This window comes from Anomaloglossus baeobatrachus, chromosome 6, assembly GCF_048569485.1.
Source record: "Anomaloglossus baeobatrachus isolate aAnoBae1 chromosome 6, aAnoBae1.hap1, whole genome shotgun sequence".
Taxonomy (NCBI): Eukaryota; Metazoa; Chordata; class Amphibia; order Anura; family Aromobatidae; genus Anomaloglossus; species Anomaloglossus baeobatrachus.
The window spans coordinates 398,742,506-398,768,245 of record NC_134358.1 but is presented as its reverse complement, the minus strand read 5'-3'; the positions used below and the strand labels follow the sequence as shown (position 1 = coordinate 398,768,245).

Below are 25,740 nucleotides of genomic sequence, written 5' to 3'. Positions count from 1 at the left end.
TGAGTGAGCCGATTCCCTTGGCTGAGAAGCAACCCCACACATGAATCGTTTCAGGATGCTTAACAGTTGGCATGAGACAAGACTGGTGGTAGCGCTCACCTCTTCTTCTCCTAATAAGCTGTTTTCCAGATGTCCCAAACAATCGAAAAGGGGATTCATCTGACAAAATGACTTTACCCCAGTCCTCAGCAGAGAAGTGGCTTCTTTGCTGCCCTCCTTGAAACCAGGCCTTGCTCAAGCAGTCTCCGCCTCACAATGCGTGCAGAAGCACTCACACCAGCCTGCTGCCATTGCTGAGCTAGCTCGGCACTGCTGGTAGTCCGATCCCGCAGCTGAAACAGTTTTAAGATACGGTCCTGGCGTTTGCTGGTCCTTCTTGGGCGCCCTGGAGCCTTTTTGGCAGCAATGGAAGCTCTCTCCTTGAAGTTCTTGATGATGCGATAGATTGTTGACTGAGGTGCAATCTTTGTAGCTGCGATACTCTTCCCTGTTAGGCCATTTTTGTGCAGAGCAATGATGGCTGTACGTGTTTCTTTAGAGATAACCATGGTTAACTGAAGAGAAACAATGATACCAAGCACCAGCCTCCTTTTAAAGTGTCCAGTGGTGTCATTCTTACTTAATCATGACTGATTGATCGCCAGCCCTGTCCTCATCAACACCCACACCTGTGTTAATGGAACAATCACTAAAACAATGTTAGCTGCTCCTTTTAAGGCTGGAATGCAATGATGTTGAAATGTGTCTTGGGGGTTGAAGTTCATTTTCTTAGCCAATATTGACTTTGAAAGTAATTGTTGTTAAGCTGATCACTCTTTATGACATTCTGGAGTATATGCAAATTGCCATTAGAAAAACTTAAGCAGTAGACTTTGTAAAAATTGATATTTGTAGCATTCTCAAATCTTTTGGCCATGACTGTACACAAGGACATGGTCTGATCATACCACAGCTCCTGGGCAGGGGAAGTCACTTGTGATAAATGAGTATTCAGATGAAACCATAGGAGCTCATGCTGCTTCTTTGTGAGGTAACGCATTTCCCTGACCTGTCTTATCACAGGAATGAGTATTTGTCATGTCACCTGTTCTGTGAGCTCATCATAAATTTAGCCAGTGATATATAAACTTAGTGGCCGCTGAAGCACCTGTCACTGACTTTACTTTTATGGTTAGCTCAGAGGGCTGGAAATGCGTCAGAACACTCGCTCTTGTGCTACCTTAGGAAAGAAAATGAGTTCGCTCAAGCAGGGAAATCTGATATTTCGGAAAGCAGCAGCTGAGACCCCTTGCTAATTTGTCTGTATACTCACTTATCATTCATTCCCCTGCCTAGGAGCTGTGGTGTGATCAGACCATGTCCCTGTGCAGTCAGACACGGCCATTACACAGTACACCGCAGGGACACATATATATATATATATATATATATATATATATATATATATATATATATATATATATATATATATATATATATATATATATATATATATATATATATATAAAAGATTATTATTCCGCCTCTCTGGAACTGCCAGGATCAGAATTTTCTAATAACAGCCGCATAGAGCGGGCTGTCAGCAGTTTCTAACCGCCAGCTTCTACAAATGATGGCTTCAGTACAGCTACTATGCTCACACTATAAATGCACCAAATTATTACAGAAATTTGTGCCAACTATAACCTTTATTCCTAGAACATAATGGTCTGGTCCATGGTAAAAACAGGTTTTCCAGTTTTTTTTGTGAATAAGAGTTTATAAGCTTATTTATTTTAATGAGACAGGGCTCCAGTACCAGATAGTCTACAGACAAGGGTGGTGTTATTTCTGTGAGATGAGAAGTCCTTTAATTTTGTCTCACACAGCTTTATTAAAGGGATTGTCTCATGAACAAAGTACATTTTAAGCAATAGATCTTGGAATTACTATCTTATTTATATGCCCCTGCTGTGTACTGTGCAATGACAGTTATCCATTTCATATATGTACCGTATTTTTCGTTTTATAAGACGCACCCCAAATTTAGGTCAAATTTCCAAATTTAAATTTTCACAAAAAAAAGGTCTGTCTAAAAGCCGCTTTACACGCTGCGACATCGCTAAAGCGATGTCGTTGGGGGTCACGGAATTCGGGTCGCACATCCGGCCGAGTTAGCGATGCCGTTGCGTGTGACACGTGCGATTGAAAATCGTCGCAAACACGTGTAAAATCGCTAATTGTTGACATGCTCCCCTATTCCCAATTATCATTGCTGCTGCAGGTACGATGTTGTTCGTCGTTCCTGCGGCAGCACACATCGCTATGTGACACTGCAGGAACGGCAAACATTTCCTTACCTGCCTCCACCGGCAATGAGGAAGGAAGGAGGTGGTGGCAGTCCCGCTCATCTCCGCCCCTCCGCTTCGATTGGGTGGCCGCTTAATGACGTTGCTGTAACACCGAACGAACCACCCCCTTAGAAAGGAGGCGGTTCGCCGGTCACAGTGACGTCGCTAGGCAGGTAAGTAGTGTGACTGGTCCGCTCGATTTTGGGCGCCACAGGCAGCGATTTGCCCGTGACGCACAAACGATGGGGGCGGGTGCGCACGCTAGCGAGATCGCAGCGTGTAAAGTGGCCTTTATACTACGGTGGTGTCCTACCGGAGGGGGAGTGGCAGCGGTGTTGGAGCAGGGTCACGGGAGGCGGAGCAGTGCTGGCTTCAAGGAAACGGCGCCCAGCGTCAGCGCCGTGTGCAGATTGAGCTCTCTGCTCAATGAAAAGCCAAGATCTCATCTGCGCACGTGCCACCTCCGGGCGCCATTTCCTTAAGTATGCTGCTTGGAGATCAGTGGGCCGGAGGCAGTGCGACTCCGGGCACCATTATTTGAAACCCACACCGCCGACAGGGCTTCTCACCCACCGCACTGACCTGCTCAGCACAGCCCCCACCGCAGCCAGCACAGCGCCCTTTCTCCACATCCCTGTAAGGCCCCTTTCACACGTCAGTGATTCTGGTACGTTTGTGCTTTTTTTAAACGTACCAGAATCACGGACATACGCAGACCCATTATAATGAATGGATCTGCTCACACGTCAGTGATTTGTCACTGCACGTGTCTCCGTGCAGCGTACCCGCGTGTGCGTGATTGCTGCACGGAGACATGTCCATTTTTTTCTGGCATCACTGATGTTCCACGGACCACGCAGTGGTGTGGTCCGTGAAACACGTGCCAGAAAAAAACGTGCTTTTAAAATAAAAAACATTTCAACTCACCCGGCGTCCAGCGATGTCCTCTGCAGCCTGTTCTCCCTGCTGCTTTTAAGCCGGCTGATTACTGTCGCGCATATTCATTATGCGCGACACAGCCGACCCGGAAGCAGCTTCTGCAGGGGTCACCGCCGGCCGGATGCTGCGTCGCGGGAGCGATCAGCACCATGGACAGCAGGAGCGGGCGCAGGTGAGTGAATCTCTAAATGCAATCACGGGCCACGGAGAACGGAGCCCGGATTGCACTTAGACAACCCACGTGTGCCGTGATTTTCGGCACACGCAGGGACATGTGCGTGTTTTACACGCCAGTGAAAAACGTCTGTGTTTTTCACTGACGTGTGAAACGGGCCTAAGCTACATTCGTATTATAAGACACACCCCTTGTGGAGACACGGGGCTCAGTGGGTGCTCTCGTCCACTAAAACCCGCTGCCTTTAGAAAGACAGCGTGGCTCAGGGCTCATCCCAACTGAACGCCGGCCTCCTCAACCGTGGGCGTAACACTACTCGGACAACACAGGGTGAGGGAACCACAATAATTAGACTTTATTGGATCCCCAAACAATTAACGGCACATAACATATAACCAGCAAATCACAATGTAACAGGCAACAGAGTCTCACCCTTCCGCTGGCTCACCAGGGATTTAGAATGTCCATGCCTCAGAGGTTCCAGGGCTATTTACTCCAATCCAGCAGCACCCCGCTTTTGGCGGGCACCCACCGAGAAAGGAATAATGCCAGATTTAGGAAGCTGTCTGAGGTCTGCAAAGTCTGTAACAGGTGACTGAACTGTCCCAATCTGAGTGTCCTCCTTATGTAGTCCTGGTATGATGTTACAATCCTGGCAGCCGGAGTCGAAATCCCTAGGCTGTGGATATGGTCTCCAACCGGAACCGGAGTCCCTAGATTGAAGCCATAAGATATCCTGATCCTCTAGTCAGCTCCTAAGAGCTTAGACTGGATCCATCAGCATCCATCAACAACCACCTGGTGGCTTAAAGAAATCCCTTTTATAGCCACAGCCTTCCACTTGGATACACTGCGTCCTCATCGATTGGTTGGACAAGATCGCCTCTCCCATTGGATGAACCTCAAGCTGCATGGACAATGTTCATCCAAATGATGTCTACAGAAAGACTGAGGGTATCTACATGAAGTCTGCAAGTCACAGGCTCGACAATGGCTACTAAGGTAATCACATTAGCAATACACAACTACAATACAATGATTACTGGAAGAGTCTGGAGAAACAATACGTCTGGCTTTCAGTGGCCTACACAATTACATGAGTCAACAAGAGTCTTGTAAAAACAATGAGGGACTTATCCCCCGTCTATAAACAATCTATCATCCTGTCTGGCTGAATTTTAAGAAACTTTAACCCATGAGAGTCCATGTCGTCACACCTCTCATTTTGCTCCCACATTTTTGGGAGGAAAAGTGTCTCATAATCTGAAAAATATGGTATATATTTTTTTTTTCTTCTATTTGGTCTTTTTTCCTCATATAAAAGTGATAATAAAAGTATAAATACTTGTATTTCCCAGATATTTTCCCAAGGTGCTTTTGGTTATGTCCTTCCTATTATGTCCTTTATCTTGGCCTGGATAGAAGCTTGGTTCCTAGATTTTAAAGTTTTACCACAAGAAGCTGAAGAAGAAAATCGTGAGTTATAAATTTTGTTCAATATTTTGTATTGTTTTTATTATTGTTGTTGTTGTTGTTAGGGTTATGCCTCTTTTAAAGGAAATGTGCCACCATTTGTTTGCCACCTAATTTGAGAGCAGCATAATGTAGAGACAGAGACTCTGATTTCAGCGATGTGTCACTTACTGAGCTGCTTGCTGCCGTCTTGATAAAATAGTTTTGGTTTTTTTTGTTTTTTTTTAATCAGCAAGAGATGATCACGAGAAGACAAGTAAACCTGATGCCATGTAGCTCTGCATATTCATGAGCTCTGTATAATCTCTGCCCCCACCATTTTATGCCAAGTTTCTGCCTATGCACAGTGACTAGTGTGGGGGGGTTGATATACAGAGCTCAGCATGCAGACATCTGGTAGATCTGCAGCAGATATAGTGATGATATCAAAACTGCAGCAAGCAACACTGTAAGTGATAATGCTGGATGGTCTCTGCTGCTTTTAGGTGGGATAGCAAACTTGGTGACAGATTCACCTTTAATGGAAAAGCATTCCCATCAAAAAGAAATCTGCCGTACGTCCATACTTCATGAACTAAATATGCCACAAATTGATATATCCATAAGGGTTGAAGTCAGTACATTCCTCTTCTGCTGCTTACCGTATATCTCAACACGTGACAGTGAAGTGTAGTGATTGCCTGCAGCAGTCACATTTCGAGTATATTATTCTGACAGATTTAACAGCAAGTAGCGCTATTCCATACATGAAAAAAGATAGAGGCCTCTGCAAATTGATCCCTGTCTGTTAGATGGGGTATTTTAGACTTTGTGCCTTGAGAAAGTATTCGGCCCCTTTGAATTTTTCAGCCTTTTCCAACATTTCTGGCTTCAAACATAAGGATAAAAAATTAAAATGTTATAGTGAAGAATCAACAACAAGTGGGACACAATTGTGAAGGTGAACGATATTTATTGCCTATTTTAAACGTTTATAAAAAATAATAAACTGAAAAGTGGGGCGTGCAATATTATTCATCCCTTTAAGTTAATACTTTGTAGCACCACCTTTTGCTGCGATTACAGCTGTACGTTGCTTGGGGTATGTCTATCAGTTTTGCACATCGAGAGACTGAAATTCTTGTCCATTCATCCTTTGCAAACAGCTGGAGCTGAGTGAGGTTGGATGGAGAGCGTTTGTGAACAGCAGTTTTCAGCTCTTTCCACAGATTCTCAATTGGATTCAGGTCTGGACTGTGACTTGGCCATTCTAACACCTGGATACGTTTATTTTTGAACCATTCCATTATAGATTTTGGTTTATGTTTGGGATCATTGTCTTGTTGGAAAACAAATCTCTCAGTCCCAGTCTCAGGTCTTTTGCAGACTCCAACAGGTTTTCTTCAAGAATGGTCCTGTATTTGGCTCCATCCATCTTCCCATCAATTTTAACCATCTTCCCTTTCCCTGCTGAAGAAAAGCAGGCCCAAACCATGATGCTGCCACCACCATGTTTGACGGTGGGGATGGAGTGTTCAGGGTGATGAGCTGTGTTGCTTCTACGCCAAACATATCGTTTGGCATTGTGCCCAAAAAGTTCGATTTTGGTTTCATTTGACCAGAGCACCTTCTTCCACATGTTTGGTGTGTCTCCCAGGTGGCTTGTGGCAAACTTTAAATGACACTTTTTATGGATATCTTTGAGAAATGGCTTTAGTCTTGCCACTCTTCCATAAAGGCCAGATTTGTGCAGTGTACGACTGATTGTTGTCCCATGGACAGATTCTCTCACCTCAGCTGTAAATCTCTGCAGTTCATCCAGAGTGATCATGGGCCTCTTGGCTGCATCTCTGTTCAGTCTTTTCCTTGTTTGAGATGAAATTTTTGAGGGACGGCCGGGTCTTCATAGATTTGCAGTGGTATGATACTCCTTCCATTTCAATATGATCGCTTGCACAGTGCTTCTTGGGATGTTTAAACTTGTGGAACTCTTTGTAACCAAATCCAGCTTTAAACTTCTCCACAACAGTATCACAGACCTGTCTGTTGTGTTCCTTGGTCTTCATGATGCTATCTGCTCTTTAAACAGAACACTGAGACTATCACAGAGCAGGTGCATTTATACAGAGACTTGATTACACACAGGTGGCTTATATTTATCATAATCAGTCATTTAGGACAACATTGGATCATTCAGAGATCCTCAATGAACTTCTGGAGTGAGTTTGCTGCACTGAAAGTAAAGAGGATGAATAATATTGCACGCCCCAATTTTCAGTTTATTCTTTTTTTACAAAAGTTTAAAATAAGCAATAAATTTCATTCAACTTCACAGTTTGTGTCCCACTTGTTGTTGATTCTTCACCATAACATTTACATCTTTATGTTTGAAGCCTGAAATGTGAGAAAAAAATTTAAGGGGACTGAATACTTTTGCAAGGCACTGTATATGCCACAAACTGAAATAACAAGCAATGCAAAAAGACCTTTGCTCCTGAGGCAGCAAAGTTTGTTAAAGGTTACTCCTAGAAATGTTATAAGAATAAATGACTAACACACAGTACACTTACTGTAAATATTAAAAATTTTATTGAATACCTTATTTAGCAAAAATGCAGCAAAAAGGTAATCTATAGTTGGTGCACTGAGGACTTGAAAAACGTCAGCTACCAGCCATCCCACGTCTTAGGACCTGCTGTGTAAAAAGGCTGGAGACAGACATCGGGTGAGGGCAGTGTCCTGTCGGGTATCATGAACATGCGTTCCTCTGTTCACAGATCCTGACAGGGAAAGCAGAAGACAGTTTGTACAATTTATTCCAGTAGCGCCATGCTGGCCTGCCCTTCCATAAATCTGTCACGCTGATAAGAAAATAGTTCTATCTCGGTCAGAAAGGTTATATTCGCCTTTTGTCCTCACTCTGCTCCTCCGCTTGTCTTGTCTGGTTCGGTGAACAGAGGAATACTGCCCTCACTCGATATCTGTCTCCAGCAGACGTCTTTCTGCAGACCCTTCCCTAACATCTTCTATTGGGAGAATCTGGTGGGCCCCATGAATAGACTATCAGCCGATGCAGCCAATATTGTTGGGTTCTGATAATGTTAGCCTGTATGGAGACGTATTAGACAAGTATTGAATGCAGAGCACTAAAGACCAGGGGGCATGGGGTTTCCATATTCCTTTTGTTTGCTATGTGACAAGGATCTATTGCTTTCTCTAGTGAGTTGGCTTTTTACCCTCACACTCAGGAATTCAACTTCTGCTTGTTGCAAAAACATGTGTAAAGCCAACTCTGCATTTCTAGTCTTGTGTACAGAAAACATAAGAGCTTTTCCTTTTGAAGTACAGATACAGCATGCAGTCGCTCTATAACAAACCTCATCAACTTACAGTAGCTTCCAAGGCCTCACATAAAACATATAAAAAAACAATACATGACATGATGACCTTAATCTTTAACCTCATAACGACGGCCGTACGACTTAAAGCGGCGGCAAAACAGGGTACTTATTCTGTTCCGCCGCTTTAAAGCGGCGGCCCGAAAAAACCCTGTAGCGCCCCCCAGCGACCGAAAATCTCGGGGGTTTCAGCTACCGGGGGTAGCTGAGACCCCCCAGATTATGAATCGGGGTGTTTTTTTTGGACCCCGATAATGTGATCGCCGGTATACACCGTATACCGACGAACACATGAAAAAAAAAGAAATGGCCGGTAAAACTGATTTCTTTTTCATCTGACATGATCAAACATGTCAGATGAGAAAGAAATCTAACCCCCTAGTGCCCCCAAAGCCCCCGGTACCGGAGAGTCCCCCCACCCCCACCCCTACCCCCACCGGACATCCAAAATGGCGCCGAAGCGCACAGAAAACTGCCGCCGGCGCCGGCTCTGCAGTCATTTCCCTCCGATCTGAAATGATCAAGCATTTCAGATCGGAGGGAAATGTCCTCCCCCTGACCCCTCCTCCGGTCCACCGGAGCCCTCTGGTCACCGGAGCCCCCTCCGGTCTCCAGAGCCGCCTCCCCCCTCCCCCCTCCGGAGCGTGGAAGATGGCGGCGCACAGCGCGCGGCCGCCTTCATTCTGCTCTTTCTGCCGCATGTGACACGTCACATGCGGCAGAAAGGTGTCCCCAGGTCCCACTAGGTCACCCCCCGTCATCCCCCCCCCCCCCAAGCCCCCGGTTATACGTTACCTGTCTGCCGCTCCGGGCCCGCGATCGCCGCCTCCTTCTTCAATGCTGGCGGCGCATGCGCAGACAGCGGCTGTCAGCTGGATCCCTGCAAGCAGGAATCCTGCTGACGTCGCTGATGCACAGGCTCCACTGTGGACCGGGGGAGGGTGAGTGCAGTGATCTGCAGCCACACTCCTCACATGGAGAGGCTGCTGTTCCAGAAAATGGGGGGTACGTTCTGTGAGCGTGCCCCTCATATTCTGGAATGAGGTTACTGCAGGTCACTCTGCCCTAGGTTGGACCGGGGCAGTGTGAGTGCAGTATTCTCAGATTACTGCACCCACACTGCTCATGGAGAGCTTGCTCTTCCAGAAAATGGGGGATACGTTCCCTGAACGTGCCCCCCATATTCTAGAAGATCCAGAGCCGGCGTGGGACCTCCAAAATGGATTATAGCGACCGGAATTTCTTTATTTTCAATAAATTGGTAAAAGAGGAATGTTTCGGGGAGTGTTTTTTCAAATAAATTTTTTTTTTGTCTTTTTTTTTTCTATTACTGACTGGGTTAGTGATGTCGGGTATCTGTTCAGATGCCGTGACATCACTAACCCCAGGGCTTGATGCCAGGTGACATTACAGCTGGTATCAACCCCATATATTACCCCGTCTGCCACCGCACCAGGGCGCGGGATGAGCTGGGGCGAAGCGCCAGGATTGGCGCATCTAATGGATGCGCCACTTCTGGGGCGGCTGCGGCCTGCTATTTTTAGGCTGGGAAGAGTCCAATAACCATGGCTCTTCCCACCCTGAGAATACCAGACCCCAGCTGTCCGCTTCACCTTGGCTGGTGATCTAATTTGGGGGGGACCCCACGTTTTTTTTTTTTTTTAAAAAACGCCTGGGGAGCCCTCCAAATTGATCACCAGCCAAGGTGAAGCTGTCAGCTGTGGTTTGCAGGCTACAGCTGTCTGCTTTACCCTAGCTGGCTATCAAAAATAGGGGGGACCCCACGTCGTTTATTTTAATTATTAATTTTTTGGGGGGCTAAATACAAGGCTAGGCACCCTTTAGTGCCACATGAAAGGCACTAAAGGGCGCCAGCTTAGAATATGCAGGGGAATGGGACGTTATATTTGTTTGACATCTATCCATTCATCCATTGTAGCATTTTACGCTGTGTGCCCACAATCAGGGTTTGCAGCGTTTTGGGCGCAGAGTGTTTTCCCTGTGTCCATAACGCTGCGTTGTGCAGTAGAAGCACAGTGGAAGGATTTTTAGAAATCCCATGCCCACTGTGCTTCTTTTCTCCGCAGCATAAACCGACCTGTGGCGCAGCTTCCCGAGCCTCAGCATGTCAATTTATGCTGCGGAGATGAGTGTTCTCTGCAGGTAGCATAGAGCTCCACAGCGGCCTGAACCCAAATCGTGGGCTTGGGCAGCTGCGTTCTCCCGTGGACAACACTCACATCTCTGCAGGAGGCTGACACTGTGTACTAGATGCCGTGTCGCTGGATCATGGCCACATAGCCTAACAGTGAGACATTTGTTGCTACAGCAACATTTTTGTGAAGTACCTGTGGATTCAAAATGCTTACTATACTCCTGAATAAAATCCAGTTTCCAAAATGGGGTCACTTGTGGGGGTTTTCTGATGTATAGGTACCCAAGGGGCCCTGCAAATGTGACATGGTGCCCGCAATTTATTTCAACTTTTCCAGAATTCAAATGGTGCTCCCTCCATTCCAAGCCCTCTCATTTATCCAAACAGAGGTTTTTGGCCACATGTGGGGTATCCCTGTGCTCATAAGACATTGGATAACAACCTGTGGGGTCCACGGTTTGTTGTTGTCTCTTGAAAAAGTGAGAAATTTGATGCTAAAGCAACAGTTTTGTGAAAAAAATGAAAATTTTCAATATGGCAACCTAAGCTTATCAAATTCTGTGAAGTACTCGTGGATTCAAACTGCTCACTATACACCTTGATAAAAGCCTTGAGGTGTCTTGTTTCCAGAATGAAGTCACTTGTGGGGGACCGCCACTGTTTAGGCACCTCAGGGGCTCTCCAAATGCAACCTGGCGTCCGCTATTGATTCCAGCCAATTTTGCAGTCAAATGGCACTCCTTCCCTTCCGAGCCCTGCCATGCGCCCAAACAGTTGATTTCCACCACATATAAGGTATCGCCAAACTCAGGAGAAATTGCACAATAAATTTTATGCTGAATTTTTTCCTTTTACTCTTGTAAAAAAAAAAGCTACCTGGTTGAAATAACAATTTTGTGGTAAAATTTTATTTTTTTTTTTTCATGGCTCAACGTTATAAAATTCTGTGAAGCACCTGAGGGTTCAGGGTACTCACCAAACATCTAGATAAATTCCTTGAGGGGCCTAGTTTCCAAAATGGGGCCACTTGTGCGGGGTTTCTGCTGTTTAGGTACCTTAGGGGACCTCCAAATGCGACATGGTGCCCGCAATCTTTTTCAGCCAAATTTCCTTTCTAAAATTCAAATATTGCTCCTTTCGTTCCAAGCCCTCCCATTTGTCCAAACAAAGGTTTCAGACCACATGTGAGGTATCACCGCGCTCATAAAAAAATGGTTAACAAACTTTGAGGTCAAATTTTTGGAATTACCTCTTGAAAAAGTGAGAAAATTGATGCTAAAGCAACATTTTTGAGAAAATTATTAAAATTTTCAATATGACAACGTAACGTTAACAAAATCTGTGAAGTACCTGTGGATCCAAAATGCTCACTATACCCCTAGATAGAAGCCTTGAGGGGTCTAGTTTCCAAAATGGTGTCACTTGTGAGGGATTTCTTCTGTTTAGGTACCTTAGCGGACCTGTAAATGCAACATGGTGCTCGCAATCTATTTCAGCCAAATTTGCTTTCCAAAATTCAAATATTGCTCCTTCTGTTCCGAGCCCTCCCATTTGTCCAAACAGAGGTTTCTGACCACATGTGGGGTATCGGCGCGCTCATAAGAAAGTGGGGAACAAGTTTTGGGGTCCATTTTGTTGTTTTATTTCTTCTAAAAGTGAATAAATTTGGGTTAGAGCAACATTTTTAGGTAAAATTTAATTTTTGCTTTTTTTCATTCCACATTGCTTTTGTTCATGTGAAGCACCTGAAGGGTTAATAAACTTCTTGAATGTGGTTTTGAGTACTTTGGGGGGTGCAGTTTTTAGAATGGTGTCACTTTTGGGTATTTTCTGTCATCTAGGCCTATTGAAGTCACTTCAAATGTGATGTGGTCCCTAAAAAACTGGTTTTGTAAATTTTGATGTAAAAATGAGAAATTGCTGATAAACTTTGAACCCCTCTAACTTCCTAACGAAAAAAAATTTTGTTTCGAAAATTGTGCTGATGTAAAGTAGACATGTGGGAAATGTTATTTATTAACTATTTTGTGTCACAGAAATCTCTGGTTTAACGGTATAAAAATTCAAAAGTTGAAAATTGCTAAATTTTCAAAATTTTTGCCAATATTCAATTTTTTTCATAAATAAACACAAAAAATATTGTCCTAAATTTGGTACTAACATGAAGTCCAATATGTGACGAAAAAACAATCTCAGAATCACCGGGATCCGTTGAAGCGTTCCAGAGTTATAACCTCATGAAGTGACACTGGTCAGAATTGCAAAATTTGGTCTGGTCATTAAGGTGAAAATTAGCTCCGTCACTAAAGGGTTAATATACCTACTCTCTTGATTCAGCACCAGCTTTGTGTTTAGTGCCACAGTCACTAAAAAATGTGTGTTTTGTAATCCTAAATAGAATGTGCTCTTGGAAATCCTTGCCACCATAACATTGTATAAGCCTATTCCTGGAATATAAGAAGGTCCTCTCTGTGCCATACACTTTATTAAATTATAAATCTGGCTTGTGGTATGCAGATGATCCAGGACTAATGCGGCAGGACATTGGTTCCCAGACTAGTCCTGATTCAGATCTTTATACCCAGGGGAACATGACTAACATCCACTACACAGGTGACTGCTACTCTCGTGTGTTAATGCAACATTCTGCTTTACTGGTGCCCAGTGGTCATGCCCAAAGGGTGTGCGTACAAGTTCTGAGGCAAGACAAGTATCGAACCATACTGCTGCATCTTTTGGCATGTCAAAAATTGTGTCCCACCATCCCCCACCACTCTGTCTGGTAGGGTACATCATTGAGTAAGGGATCTGCCTCAGACGTTTTTTGACATAAATAAACTGCGCTCTCCACTGCTGGATTTTTGCGGAATAATCCGGGAACAGTGAGGCCTTGTGGCCAACAATAGCCAGATCCTTAATCTCCCAGGCCCTGCGGAGCGCAGAATCCCTGTTCCTGAAGGGCAGCAACTTATTGAGTATAGGACGGGGAGGTGCCTCTGTTGGTGTGGGTCAGGTGGGCACCCTATGTGCCCTCTTGATGGTAAAGAAGGAAAAAAACAGATACGTGCCCAAGGTCTTAGGAAGCCATGTTTCAGAAAAGGCCACTGGGTTATTGTCTTCTGCCTTCTCTGGGACAACGAAGCGGAGATCGCTTCTGCGGGACCTATTTAACAGGTCGTCCACCTTGGCCCTGATCAGCGAGATATTGTGGATTGCTCTGCCAAGGTTCTCTGTCCGATGGGAGAGATTACCCTCTGTGGAGCTGACATGTTCCTCCAGGGCCCCTACCCGCACATTAACACCACCTGCAGCTCCTGTCTGATAGATGAGATTTCCACTTCAAACATGCAGATGGGAGGAATTAAAGTGACCAGCATGCTATGTCAAGAATTCACAGTCGTTAGCACATCAGTAAGCATGGGCTCTGATTTTCCAGGATCTGTGTCTCCAGCCGCAGCTTCAGGGTGCCCTCCCCCCCACCCCACCAAGGGGACTGTTGGTGGGCATCCCTCTCCTCCTCAATACTGGCAGCGGCCAGCATACTCACGGTTCTGAGGCAGGACTAGTCCTGACCAATTTGTATACCATAAGCTAGATTTATAATTAGATTTATAATTTTTTTTTTTACAAACAAGTGTATGGCACATAGCAGACCTTCTTATAATCCAGGAATAGGCTTATACAAAGTTATAAAGGCAGCTTTGGAAGGGCTGGGAGCTGACTGGTTTCCTTTATGATGTCATGCTTTATATTACAGTATACCTTTTATGTCCCCTAATATCAGACTCTTGTTCATGTGCTGCATGGATTTCCAAAGCATTTCAGCCCATTGTTTCATATATACAGTACAAAATTTGAAGATTAAAGAACCTGTAAAAAGAACAGACTAAGGCCTCCTGCACATGTCCGCGTTTCCATTTTTTTCACGAATGTCACACGTACCCTTTATAATCTATGGTGCTGTTGACATATCAGTGCAACACACATGTCCTTTTTTTTTTCTGGCAGCATGGATGACCGTTTTGTTTTTCACGGACACTAAAGCGGGCTTTACACGCTGCGATATTGTTAATGTTTTATCGTCGGGTTCACGTTGTTTGTGACGCACATCCGGCGTCATTAACGATATCGCAGCGTGTGACACTTATGAGCGACCTTAAACGATCGCAAAAGCGGTCAAAATCGTTTGCTGCGGAGAGGTCGTCTTAAAACAAGAAAATCGTTTTCTGCTTATTAGCAATGTTGTTCCTCGTTCCTGCGGCAGCACACATCGCTGTGTGTGACACCGCAGGAGCGAGGAACATCTCCTTACCTGTGTCCACCGGCAATGCGGAAGGAAGAAGGTGGCCGGGATGTTACGTCCCGCTCATCTCCGCCCCTCCGCTTCTATTGGACGGCTGCTGTGTGATGTCACTGTGATGCCGCACGAACCGCCCCCTTAGAAAGGAGGCGGATCACCGGCCAGACCGACGTCGCAGGGCCGGTAAGTGCGTGTGACTGGAGTAAGCGATCTTGTGCGCCATGGGCAGCGATTTGCCAGTGTCGCACATCCGACGGGGGCGGGTACGATCACTTGCGATCTCGCTAGCGAGATCGCACTGTGTAAAGCCCGCTTTAGTCTATGTGGGGGGGAATCATGCAACATTATCTTCTGTGTTACAAATGAGACTTGCCTATTCCAGCCTATGATGGATGAACTATATAGGTAAGGATGGTTGACCTCGGGGAGATCAACATCCAACACCGCGGAGACACCATCACGTGTTTCTCAATGCAGTGACACTAGAACAAGGCCCCCTGGGAAAATATGCAAAACAAGAATGCCGCGGAGACACCATCACCTGTTTCTCAACGCTGGTAGGAAACTCGCCAGGTCTTTCACCGGGAAGGAACAACCACGGGAAGGGCAGTCTCCAGTCAAGGAAACCGTCTATACCAAAACATGGTATCCGTCCACAGACAGCTGTTTTGGGGTATTTGCCCCTCATCAGTGTGGAGTAGGACACTGGCTAGTGGGAGCAATGCCTAGTGGAAGACTACATAGGTAAGGATGGTTGACCACGGGGAGATTAACATCCAACACCATCACGTGTTTCTCAACGCAGTGACACTAGAACAAGGCCCCCTGGGAAAATATGCAAAACAAGAATGCCGCGGAGACACCATCACATGTTTCTCAACGCTGGCAGGTCAAGGTCAACCATCCTTACCTATGCAGTCTTCCACTAGGCATTGCTCCCACTAGCCAGTTTCCTACTCCACACTGATGAGGGGCAAATACCCCAAAACTGCTGTCTGTGGATGTATACCATGTTTTGGTATAGGCGGTTTCCTTGACTGGAGACTGCCCTTTCCGTGGTTGTTCCTTCCCGGTGAAAGACCTGGCCAGTTTCCTGCCAGCGTGGAGAAACGTGATGGTGTCTCCGCGGCATTCTTGTTTTGCATATGGGTGAACTATAAACTATTGAAAATAAAATCCGGATTCGCTCCGGGTTCCGGTGCCCATATAAGTCTATGGGGACCAGAATCCGGAGACTAAAAACGTTTGTGGAAGGGATAAGGGGGTAGGAGCGTGCGTGGTGTACTTACCCGAAGCTGTGTCATGGCTGCACACTCCTTCCGGGTCACGCTTTTCCCTTCCGGAGCCGACAATTCAATATTCATTGTTTTGCCCACCCACTGGCATGTGTAATTGGTTGCAGCTAGATGCGCCCCCACCCTGAGTGGCAGCGTGTCAGCTGACTGCAACCAATCACAGCCGGTGGGCGGGGAAAACACGGAAAGCTGTGTGTATACAATGCACAGTACAGGAAGTGAATGCGCGACCCGGAAGCAGTGTGCCGCCATGACACCGAGTCTCGGTAAGTATGAAATGCTGTTTTATTCCTGTTCTTTCTTTTATTTTTCAATTATTTTCACCAGTGCCGGATCCGGATCGTGCACTCAGAATACTGCATCCGGGTCCTGCACCCGGAAATCTTTGAAACCACGTGGATTTCGGACTTTTACAGTTCGGATCCGCCCAGCCATATTCCTAACGGATACATTGCCAATATTAAAAAACTGTATTTGATCTTGTATATTTTAAAGTGTTAATGTCACACTGACATAAAATACAGACATACGGATAGAATACGATCTGTGTAATATAGTTGACAGTCAGTCGATTTATCATGTGATTTTCTTACCCCGGCCTAGACAAGCTTTATTTGTAGCCCGTAAATGGCTAAATATAGCCTTCATCTGTATATAATAATTTATATATGGTATTCTATTTTGAAATGTAAAAAATATGCAAAAAAAGGTGGCATTTTTCTTTTCAGGTCGTTTAGTAATCCAGAGTGTTTCTGAGCGAGCTGCACTGCTGACGCCAGGACCAAGGTCGGATGGTCAGTTCTACTCACCCCCGGAATCTCCTGCAGGTGAAGCAATCCTTCATATTGGAGTAACCCTACATAAAACTACTATTGACCCAGAGTGTAGGGTGTCATCGTTTAAATCAACTGATTTGCCAGTGTTGGTGTGCAGTGGCTTATATTGCTTGTGATGCAATTTTGAGGTGTCAATGGCTGGTCTGAAACGAATATTGATTTTAAGTGGCTATGTACTTATTGTAAGAATCCTTTCTCTTTTCTAATATACTGATTAAAATCCCCTACCATTCCTTCACTACTTTATCTACTTCATATTTGATTACGCTTCATTTTAGAGCCCACAGTGCATCAGAAGACGGATGCTGTGGACACTACCACCTCCTCTGCTTCCACCTTGAAGGCTCTAATTTGTTGATCCCTTTGATAGCTGACGCTTTGTAGAGTTGCCCACTTGGGAAAATGTTTCTGTATTCCTTCAGGGTTTGGTTTCTGTTTTTGTTTTTTTTTGTTTTTTTTTTACAAGTAATAATAATGATTTTTATTTCTATAGCACCAGCATATTCTACAGCACTTTACAATTCAGAGGGGACATATACAGGCAATATCACACATTACAGAGTAATACAATTCAACAGCTTGCAAGAGGAGTGAGGGTCCTGCTCACAAGCTACAGTCTGTGGTTTTTACAAATATAGGCAATTTCAGCTCCCATAAAAATATGCTGCTATGCCTAATGGCAGCTTATCTCCTTTAAAAGGAATCTGCCACCTAATAAGGTTCTCCAGTTTCCTCCCACACCCCAAAGACCTAGTGATAGGGACCTTTATATTGTGATCCCCAATGGGGACAGTGTTGCTGATGTATGTAAAGCGCTGTGGAATTAATGGCACTATATCAGTGAATAAATATTATATTGTTCCTTTTTCCACTACTTCAATTTTGAATAGTTTTTCTTGCTTGCAGATTCCGATGAAGATGTTGAGGAAAAACAAGACAGTGAAAAATCTCTCATTTAGTAAAGTAAGTAAAAAATATTCCTTTGAAAACTCAATATTTCGTTGTAATGATTCTCAGATTACTGTAACAGTCTGCAATAATCAAAATATTCATGTAAGGCTACTTTCACACATCAGTTTTTTGCCATCAGGTTCAATCCGGAAAAAAACGGGTAAAACGGATCCGGTACCGCATCCGTTTTTTCCCCATAGACTTGCATTGGTACCGGATTGTACCTGATGGCTTTGCGGTGCATCCGTTTTTTTCCGGATGCGGCAAAATTTATCAAAGCGGCGGCCGGAGGCAACGTATCTTGCAACGTTTTTTTGTCCGGCAAAAAAACCGCATCGCGCCGGATCCGGCGCGATACGGCGTGTTTTACAATGAAAGCCTATGGACGCCGGATCCGGCGCAATGCGGTAAAAAATGGATGCGGCTACCGGATCCGTTTTTGTAAACTGCGCATGCACCAAATTAATTAAAAAAGCTGATCCTTCAAAAAAAAGGACAAACCGGATGCAAAAACGGATGCAAACCGTATCCACCGGATCCGGTTTTGTACGCATCCGGCATAACGGATCCGTTAAAAACCGGATCCGGTGGATACAGTTTGCATCCGTTTTTGCCGGATCCTTTGCATCAGGAAAAAAAAGGATTGTGCCTGAATGCAGAAAACTGATGTGTGAAAGTAGCCTTAATGGGTGACCAGTTAAAATAAACAAACTCCAGCTTCTGTGTATCACAGAATGGTTATAAAAACCACCGCGCCTTGTCACAAGCCCTCATTTAGGGAAGTTAGATTGTGATCCCCAGGGGAAATAGTGATAATTTGTGTAAAGTGCTGTGGAATTAATAACACAATATAGGTGAGTAAAATAAATATACAGTAATAAAAAAGTGCGTACACCCCTCATGTCTTGTAATTTTCTTTTTATTATGTGTATTCATGGCACATCACTGAAGATATGACACTGTGATACAATGTAATGTCACTGTACAGCTTGTATAACAATGTAAATTTGGTGTTCTCTAAACTCAACACGCAGCCATTAATGTCTAAACCACTGGCAACAAAAGTGAGAACACCCCTAAGTGAAAACTGCCAAATTATGCATAATTATCCATTTTCCCTTCCCAGTATCATGTGACTCATTAATGTTACAAGGTCTCAAGGTGTGAATGGGGATCACGTGTTAACATTTGGTGTTATCGCTCACACACTCTCTCATACTGGTCACTGGACATTCAACATGGCACCTCATGGCAAAGAGTCCTCTGAGGATCTGAACAAAAAAAATTGTTGCTCTACATAAAGATGACCTAGGCTATATTGCCAATACCCTGACACTGAGCTGCAGCATGGTGGCCAAGACAGATTCCACTCAGAACAGGTCTCACCATGGTCGACCATAGAAGTTGAGTGCACGTGTTCAGCATTATATCCAGAGGTTGTCTTTTCAAAATAGACATATGAGTGCTGCCAGAATTGTTACAGGGATGAGGGGTGAGCCTGTCAGTGCTTAGACCATATGCTGCACACTGCATAAAATTGGTCTGCATGGCTGTCAGGAGGCCTCTTCTAAAGATGATGCACATGAAAGCCTGCAAACCGTTTACATGAAACAAGGAGACTGACGTGGCTTACTGGAACCATGTCTTGTTGTCTAATGAGACCAAAATAAACTTAGTTGGTTCAGATGATGACAACCAGGTGAGGAGTACAAAGACAAGTGTGTCTTGCCTATAGTCAAGCATAGTGGTGGGAGTGACATGCTTTGTGGCTGCATGAATGCTGACTGCTGTGGGGAGCTACAGTTCATTGAGGGAACCATGAATGCAAATATGTACTGTGATATACAGAAGCGGTGCATGATCTCCTCTCTTCAGAAACTGGGCTGCAGGACACTATTCCAATGTAACGACCCCAGACACACCTCCAAGAGGACCACTTCTTTGCTAAAGAAACTGACAGTGAAGGTGCTGGACTGGTTAAGCATGTCTGCAGCCCTAACCCCTATTGAGCATCTGTGGAGCATCACCAAATAGAAGATGGGGGAGCACAAGGTCTCTAACATCCACCAGCTCCGTGATGCCATCATTGAGGATGGAAGAGGATCCAGCGGCTCCTGTGAAGCTCTAGTGAACTCCAGGCCCAAGAGAGATAAGCAAGTGCTTGAAAATAATGGTGGCCACACAAAATATTGACACTTTAGGCACAATTTGGCCATATTAATTTGGGGGTGTACTCACTTTTCTTGCCAGCTGTTAAGACCTAAAAGATGTAAAAAAAAATGTAAAAATTACAAACATGAGGGGTGTACAGATTTTTTTATTAATGTATATTTATTTTACTCCTATAGTGCAAATTATTTAGCGAGAACACCACATTACACTGTTATACAAGCTGTACACTGGCTACTTTACATTGTATCAAAGTGTCAGATCTTCAGTGTTGTCCCATGAATACATATAATAAAAATGTACTTAAATGTGAGGGGTGTACTCACTTTTGTGATTTACATTAGGTTAACAGGAAACTGTCACTAGGGATTCCAAATAAACTAAAGTCTTCATTTTGATCTGCTCTACTACTAATGTCCATTAACCTGTTTTTAGGCCCTGAGCGCTCCTTGCATATGTCAAAAAATACCTGAAATGCCTCTGGCATGAAGCGCGCTCCATTCCAATGGGCGTCATTTTTTTGATTGATGTCAATGATGTGTCCTTCATCGTTCACAAATTGCTACGAATCTTCTACCCACATAGTTGAAGTGCAGACTTGGACAGTCACTTTGCTCTGCCCTACTAAAGGCAGAGCAAAGTCTTTTAGTGTGCACACGCCGGCACCGAATTCACTTCCAGGTTAATAGGTGTCTGTATATTTTAGGAATTTGGTCTGCCCTTAGCAGGGTAGAGCATAGAGTGCCTGCACAGGTCTTTGCTTTAACTGTGCAAGTACTAGATTTGCAGTGATCTGTGGATGATGTAGTACATATTTCCTTTTAAAAGGAATCTGTTACCAGATTTGGTGGCTATAAGCTGCGGCCACCACCAGTGAGCGCTTATATACAGCATGCTAGAATACTGTACAGTCATATGAAAAAGTTTGGGCACCCCTATTAATGTTAACCTTTTTTCTTTCCCGATAAATTCAGAGGAGATGTTGATAATTCAGAACATTCTTTTAATCCATGGGTCTACGCGTTTCAAGGTCTGTGACCTCTTCTTCAGGACCAGCATAAAAAGTTCACAGCAAATTATGCATTTTTATTATCATTTTATTTCATCTCTTTCCTTTATCATTTTTTCTATATTGAAATGTTTTTAATATATTTATTAAACATATGTTTTATTTAATCGTACGCATATATGACAACCTTGTGAACATAACTTTAGGGATACACAGCTTTTTGAGAACTACTGGTGGCGTACACCACAAAAATCGAAGGTTACCTTATGGGCAACTTTCTTGGAGTTCGTGTCCTGATCTTTGACATTTTTTTCTTTCCTTTTCTTTTTATTTTATAATTTTCCATTTTATGAATGTGTATTTCTCATATAAATTGTTTTTATGACCAGTATAATAGCATTCTACAAAGTATATGATATCTGTGAAAAACGCTGTATCATGCATGCAGATCCTTTTTTTTTTTTTTTTCTTTCCCTTCTGACTTTTTTCAAAGTGCCGGGAGGCGGTACTTGGTGGTTACCACAGGTATAAAAAGGCTTCATTTGTATGTACATGTAGTGTTGATTTGCTGGTCCTGAAGAAGAGGTCACAGACCTTGAAACGCGTAGACCCATGGATTAAAAGAATGTTCTGAATTATCAACATCTCCTCTGAATTTATCTGGCGGATTGCACGGGTTTAACCCCTTCTCCTTCTCCACTTTGATCTGCAAACACGTGGGGCCGCTGCAGCCGCCATTATCTGATGCTATCTATGGTGGTTGTAACCTCTCACAACCTGAATCGGTGAGTGTATTGTGATATATGCTAAACCATATGTGTAATCTGGTAAAACCCTATCAGCGCTTCTCTTTTCTAGTTTCCATATTAACCTTTTTTCTTTATAACAATTTGGGTTTTTGCAACAGCTATTTCAGTTTCATATATCTAATAACTGATGGACTCAGTAATATTTCTGGATTGAAATGAGGTTTATTGTACTAACAGAAAATGTGCAATTTGCATTTAAACAAAATTTGCCAGGTGCAAAAGTATGGGCACCCTTATCAATTTCTTGATTTGAACACTCCTAACTACTTTTTACTGACTTACTGAAGCACTAAATTGGTTTTCTAACCTCATTGAGTTTTGAACTTCATAGGCAGGTGTGTCCAATCATGAGAAAAGGTATTTAAGGTGGCCACTTGCAAGTTGTTCTCCTATTTGAATCTCCTATGAAGAGTGGCATCATGGGATCCTCAAAACAACTCTCAAATGATCTGAAAACAAAGATTATTCAACATAGTTGTTCAGGAGAAGGATACAAACAGTTGTCTCAGAAACTTAAACTGTCAGTTTCCACTGTGAGGAACATAGTAAGGAAATGGAAGAAAACAGAAGCGGCAGGCCAAGAAAAATATAAGAAAGGCAGAGAAGAAGAATGGTGAGAACAGTCTAGGACAATCCACAGACCACCTCCAAAGACCTGCAGCATCATCTTGCTGCAGATGGCGTCAATGTGCATCGGTCAACAATACAGCGCACTTTGCACAAGGAGAAGCTGTATGGGAGAGTGATGCAAAAGAAGCCGTTTCTGCAAGCACGCCACAAACAGAGTCGCCTGAGGTATGCAAAAGCTCATTTGGACAAGCCAGTTACATTTTGGAAGAACGTCCTGTGGACTGATGAAACAGATATTGAGTTGTTTGGTCATACAAAAAGGCATTATGCCTGGAGGAAAAAAAACACGACATTCCAAGAAAAGCACTTGCTACCCATAGTAAAATTTGGTGGAGGTTCCATCATGCTTTGGGGCTGTGTGGCCAATGCCGGCTCCAGGAATCTTGTTAAAGTTGAGGGTTGCTTGGATTCAACTCAGTATCAGCAGATTCTTGACAATAATGTGAAAGAATCAGTGACGAAGTTGAAGTTACGCAGGGGGTGGATATTTCAGCAAGACAATGATCCAAAACACCGCTCCAAATCTACTCAGGCATTCATGCAGAGGAACAATTACAATGTTCTGGAATGGCCATCCCAGTCCCCAGACCTGAATATCATTGAAAATCTGTGGGATGATTTGATGTGTGCTGTCCATGCTCGGCGACCATCAAATTTAGCAGAACTTGAATTGTTTTGTAAACAGGAATGGTCAAATATACCTTCATCCAGGATCCAGGAACTCATTAAAAGCTACAGGAAGCGACTAGAGGCTGTTATTTTTGCAAAAGGAGGATCTACAAAATATTAATGTCACTTTTACGTTGAGGTGCCCATACTTTTGCACCTGGCAAATTTTGTTTAAATGCGGATTGCACATTTTCTGTTAGTACAATAAACCTCATTTCAATTCAGAAATATTACTGAGTTCATCAGTTATTAGATATATGAAACTGAAATAGCTGTTGCAAAAACCCAAATTGTTATAAAGAAATAAGGTTAACATTAATAGGGGTGCCCAAACTTTTTCATATGACTGTATATAACATCCCAGGCCAATCTGCATAACTTAAACACTTTTATTATACTCACCTAGGAGACAGGCCAGTCTGATTGCTGTCGCTGCTCTCCGGTCTGGCGCCTCCTCCCTGCGGAGATCGCTGTCCTCCTTTTTCTGAGGCCTGTGTGCATGACATGTCCTACGTCATCCACAGAGTCCTCCATTGCACTTCTGCGCAGGCATGCTCAGGGTAGCTCAAAGTACTGTAGTGTACATGAGCGGCTGGCCTTTAACCTTTCCTCGAGTCTGCGCATTGCAGTACTTTGATCTGCCCTGCTCAGGGCAAATCAAAGTGCACCTGCACAAGACCGCAATGCCAATCTGGGCTGGGTAGGAAGAGGACGGACATTACTGCAAAGGGGAGCCACCGGACCGGAGAGTAGACACCCATTCTGGAATTCTGTATATAAGAGCCTACGGGTGGTGATCACAACTCACCAAATCTGGTGACAGGTTCCCTTTAAATAATAAGGTCTTTACTTGTGAACGTCAACTAATGCCCACTAGGTGGCGACTTGTTAACATTTCTAAATTTTAAACTTTAGTTTACTGTTGTGAAAACCAACTTACAATTCTCTATTCTCTACAGATGGAACACATTATATTGCTTGGGACCTTTTCAGGAGTAGTGACACATCTACGGTGACAACAGAAAAAAGCCACCTAAAGCCTTTCACTGGGGTACTGATGGTGCTATTCTAATGGATGGTTCCAGAAGGCTGCTAAACTACTGTTGAAGATGCTGTGGGCATAGGTTAAGACTTGCCTTAGTAAGAAGAGAAAAATACAGCGTATACTTTTGTATTATTGCAAAGCAATTGCAATATGGGTCACAAATCTGGACCAACATATATCGTGCTGTCCTGGAGTCTACAGTGTCGGATATTAGTGCCTTTGTGCTCTCTGTAATGCAGAAAACCCTGCAAACCTAAGAATGAGCTCTCTACTGAGACATAAAATGTGAAGAAGATGTGGATTTCATTGCATAATTGTCTTCTAAGTCATGCACATGATGTATATATCTACTAATCCTGACATGTCTTTATAAAAAGTGACACACTGGCAAGTAGCAAGAAATGTATTCAGTATGTAAAGCGTCCTACACTGGGCAAGATTTAGGCATTTACTGTACATCCCTATTAATTAACACTCCTTGCTCAAATACTTTTTTTTATTTTTATCTGCTATTGTAAAGAATAATTCTGATTGCTTTATTTAACCTTTGTTTTGTTTTATATTGTACATTTCCAGTTTATCTCCTATTGTATGTTCTCCAGCTATGCTTGCCAAAATATCTCTCAAGATAATTCTGAGTCATTTACTTGCATACCTTGTGAATTGATGTGTCCATTGTTCTGCAGTTCTATAGGTTATTTCTAATTTATTGTAAGCCTGATCGATACACACTATAAAAAGACCGTAGCGTAAATTATATACATTGAAGATACAAGTCAGATTCTTTGGCTTTGAAGGGAAACTAATTTTAACAATTGCAGCACATTTCAGTATATGATTTTAATGGATTATGTAGCCCAGAGAATTATGAAAATCTAGAAATTCCTTTAATCTAACACATGTTTACAGCTACTGTAACATAGCGTCAAAGTAGATGATGTGAATCACTGAGAGATTAATAAAAAATGTATAATGACATATATTGGATAAACACTTTGTTTTGGGCTTTTTCCTGGATATTAATGCTTACAACCAAAATAAGGTTATCGGTTGAAGGAAAAAAAAAATCCGGTTCAACGCTACTCCATCAGTTATACATTATCCATCGAAAGATTACTCATAACCAACAATGCCAATTTTTATGAGAAGATTACCCTGAAGATTTTCTGACAAGACTCCTTACATTCTCTTCTGGAAATTAAAGAATATATGGAAATCGTCTGGCATGGATAATGACCTGGATCAGATCCCATTGATATCAAATTAAAATAAATTTACTGTTCCTATATATTCTATTCTTTTAATTTATAATATCTTTACTTTACTGACTTCCAAATGCTGTATAAGATAGTGTATGCCTATATTGTGGCCTCCTCTTGGAAGAAATCTCTGCCTTTTTTTTTTTTTTTTTAATATTCAGTAAGAACACATGTAGTACTTTTTCTGTTAACGAACCCTTTCGGGATGAGCAGTAGGGCTATTGCCATAGGGAGTCTGAAAAATCTAGTAACCAACAGTAAATCCGACTTCCTGGTGATAACTTGGGGTATATTCACACACCCATGTGAAGTGGCCGAG

The 25,740-nt window shown here is 43.4% G+C and overlaps 1 protein-coding gene across 3 annotated transcripts in view; it reads left to right on the top strand.

The window, feature by feature from the left end:
- STARD3NL (STARD3 N-terminal like) overlaps positions 1-25,153 on the top strand; it is a 96,316-nt gene extending 71,163 nt beyond the window's left edge. For all 3 annotated transcript variants that reach the window (XM_075315123.1, XM_075315121.1, XM_075315122.1), the window contains 4 exons: positions 4,803-4,920; positions 16,773-16,871; positions 17,787-17,843; positions 24,077-25,153. In XM_075315123.1, the coding sequence (XP_075171238.1) occupies positions 4,803-4,920; positions 16,773-16,871; positions 17,787-17,839 (270 nt within the window). In that variant the 3' untranslated portion in view covers positions 17,840-17,843; positions 24,077-25,153. The remainder of the gene's footprint in view (positions 1-4,802; positions 4,921-16,772; positions 16,872-17,786; positions 17,844-24,076) is intronic.
- The last annotated feature ends 587 nt before the right edge of the window (positions 25,154-25,740 follow it).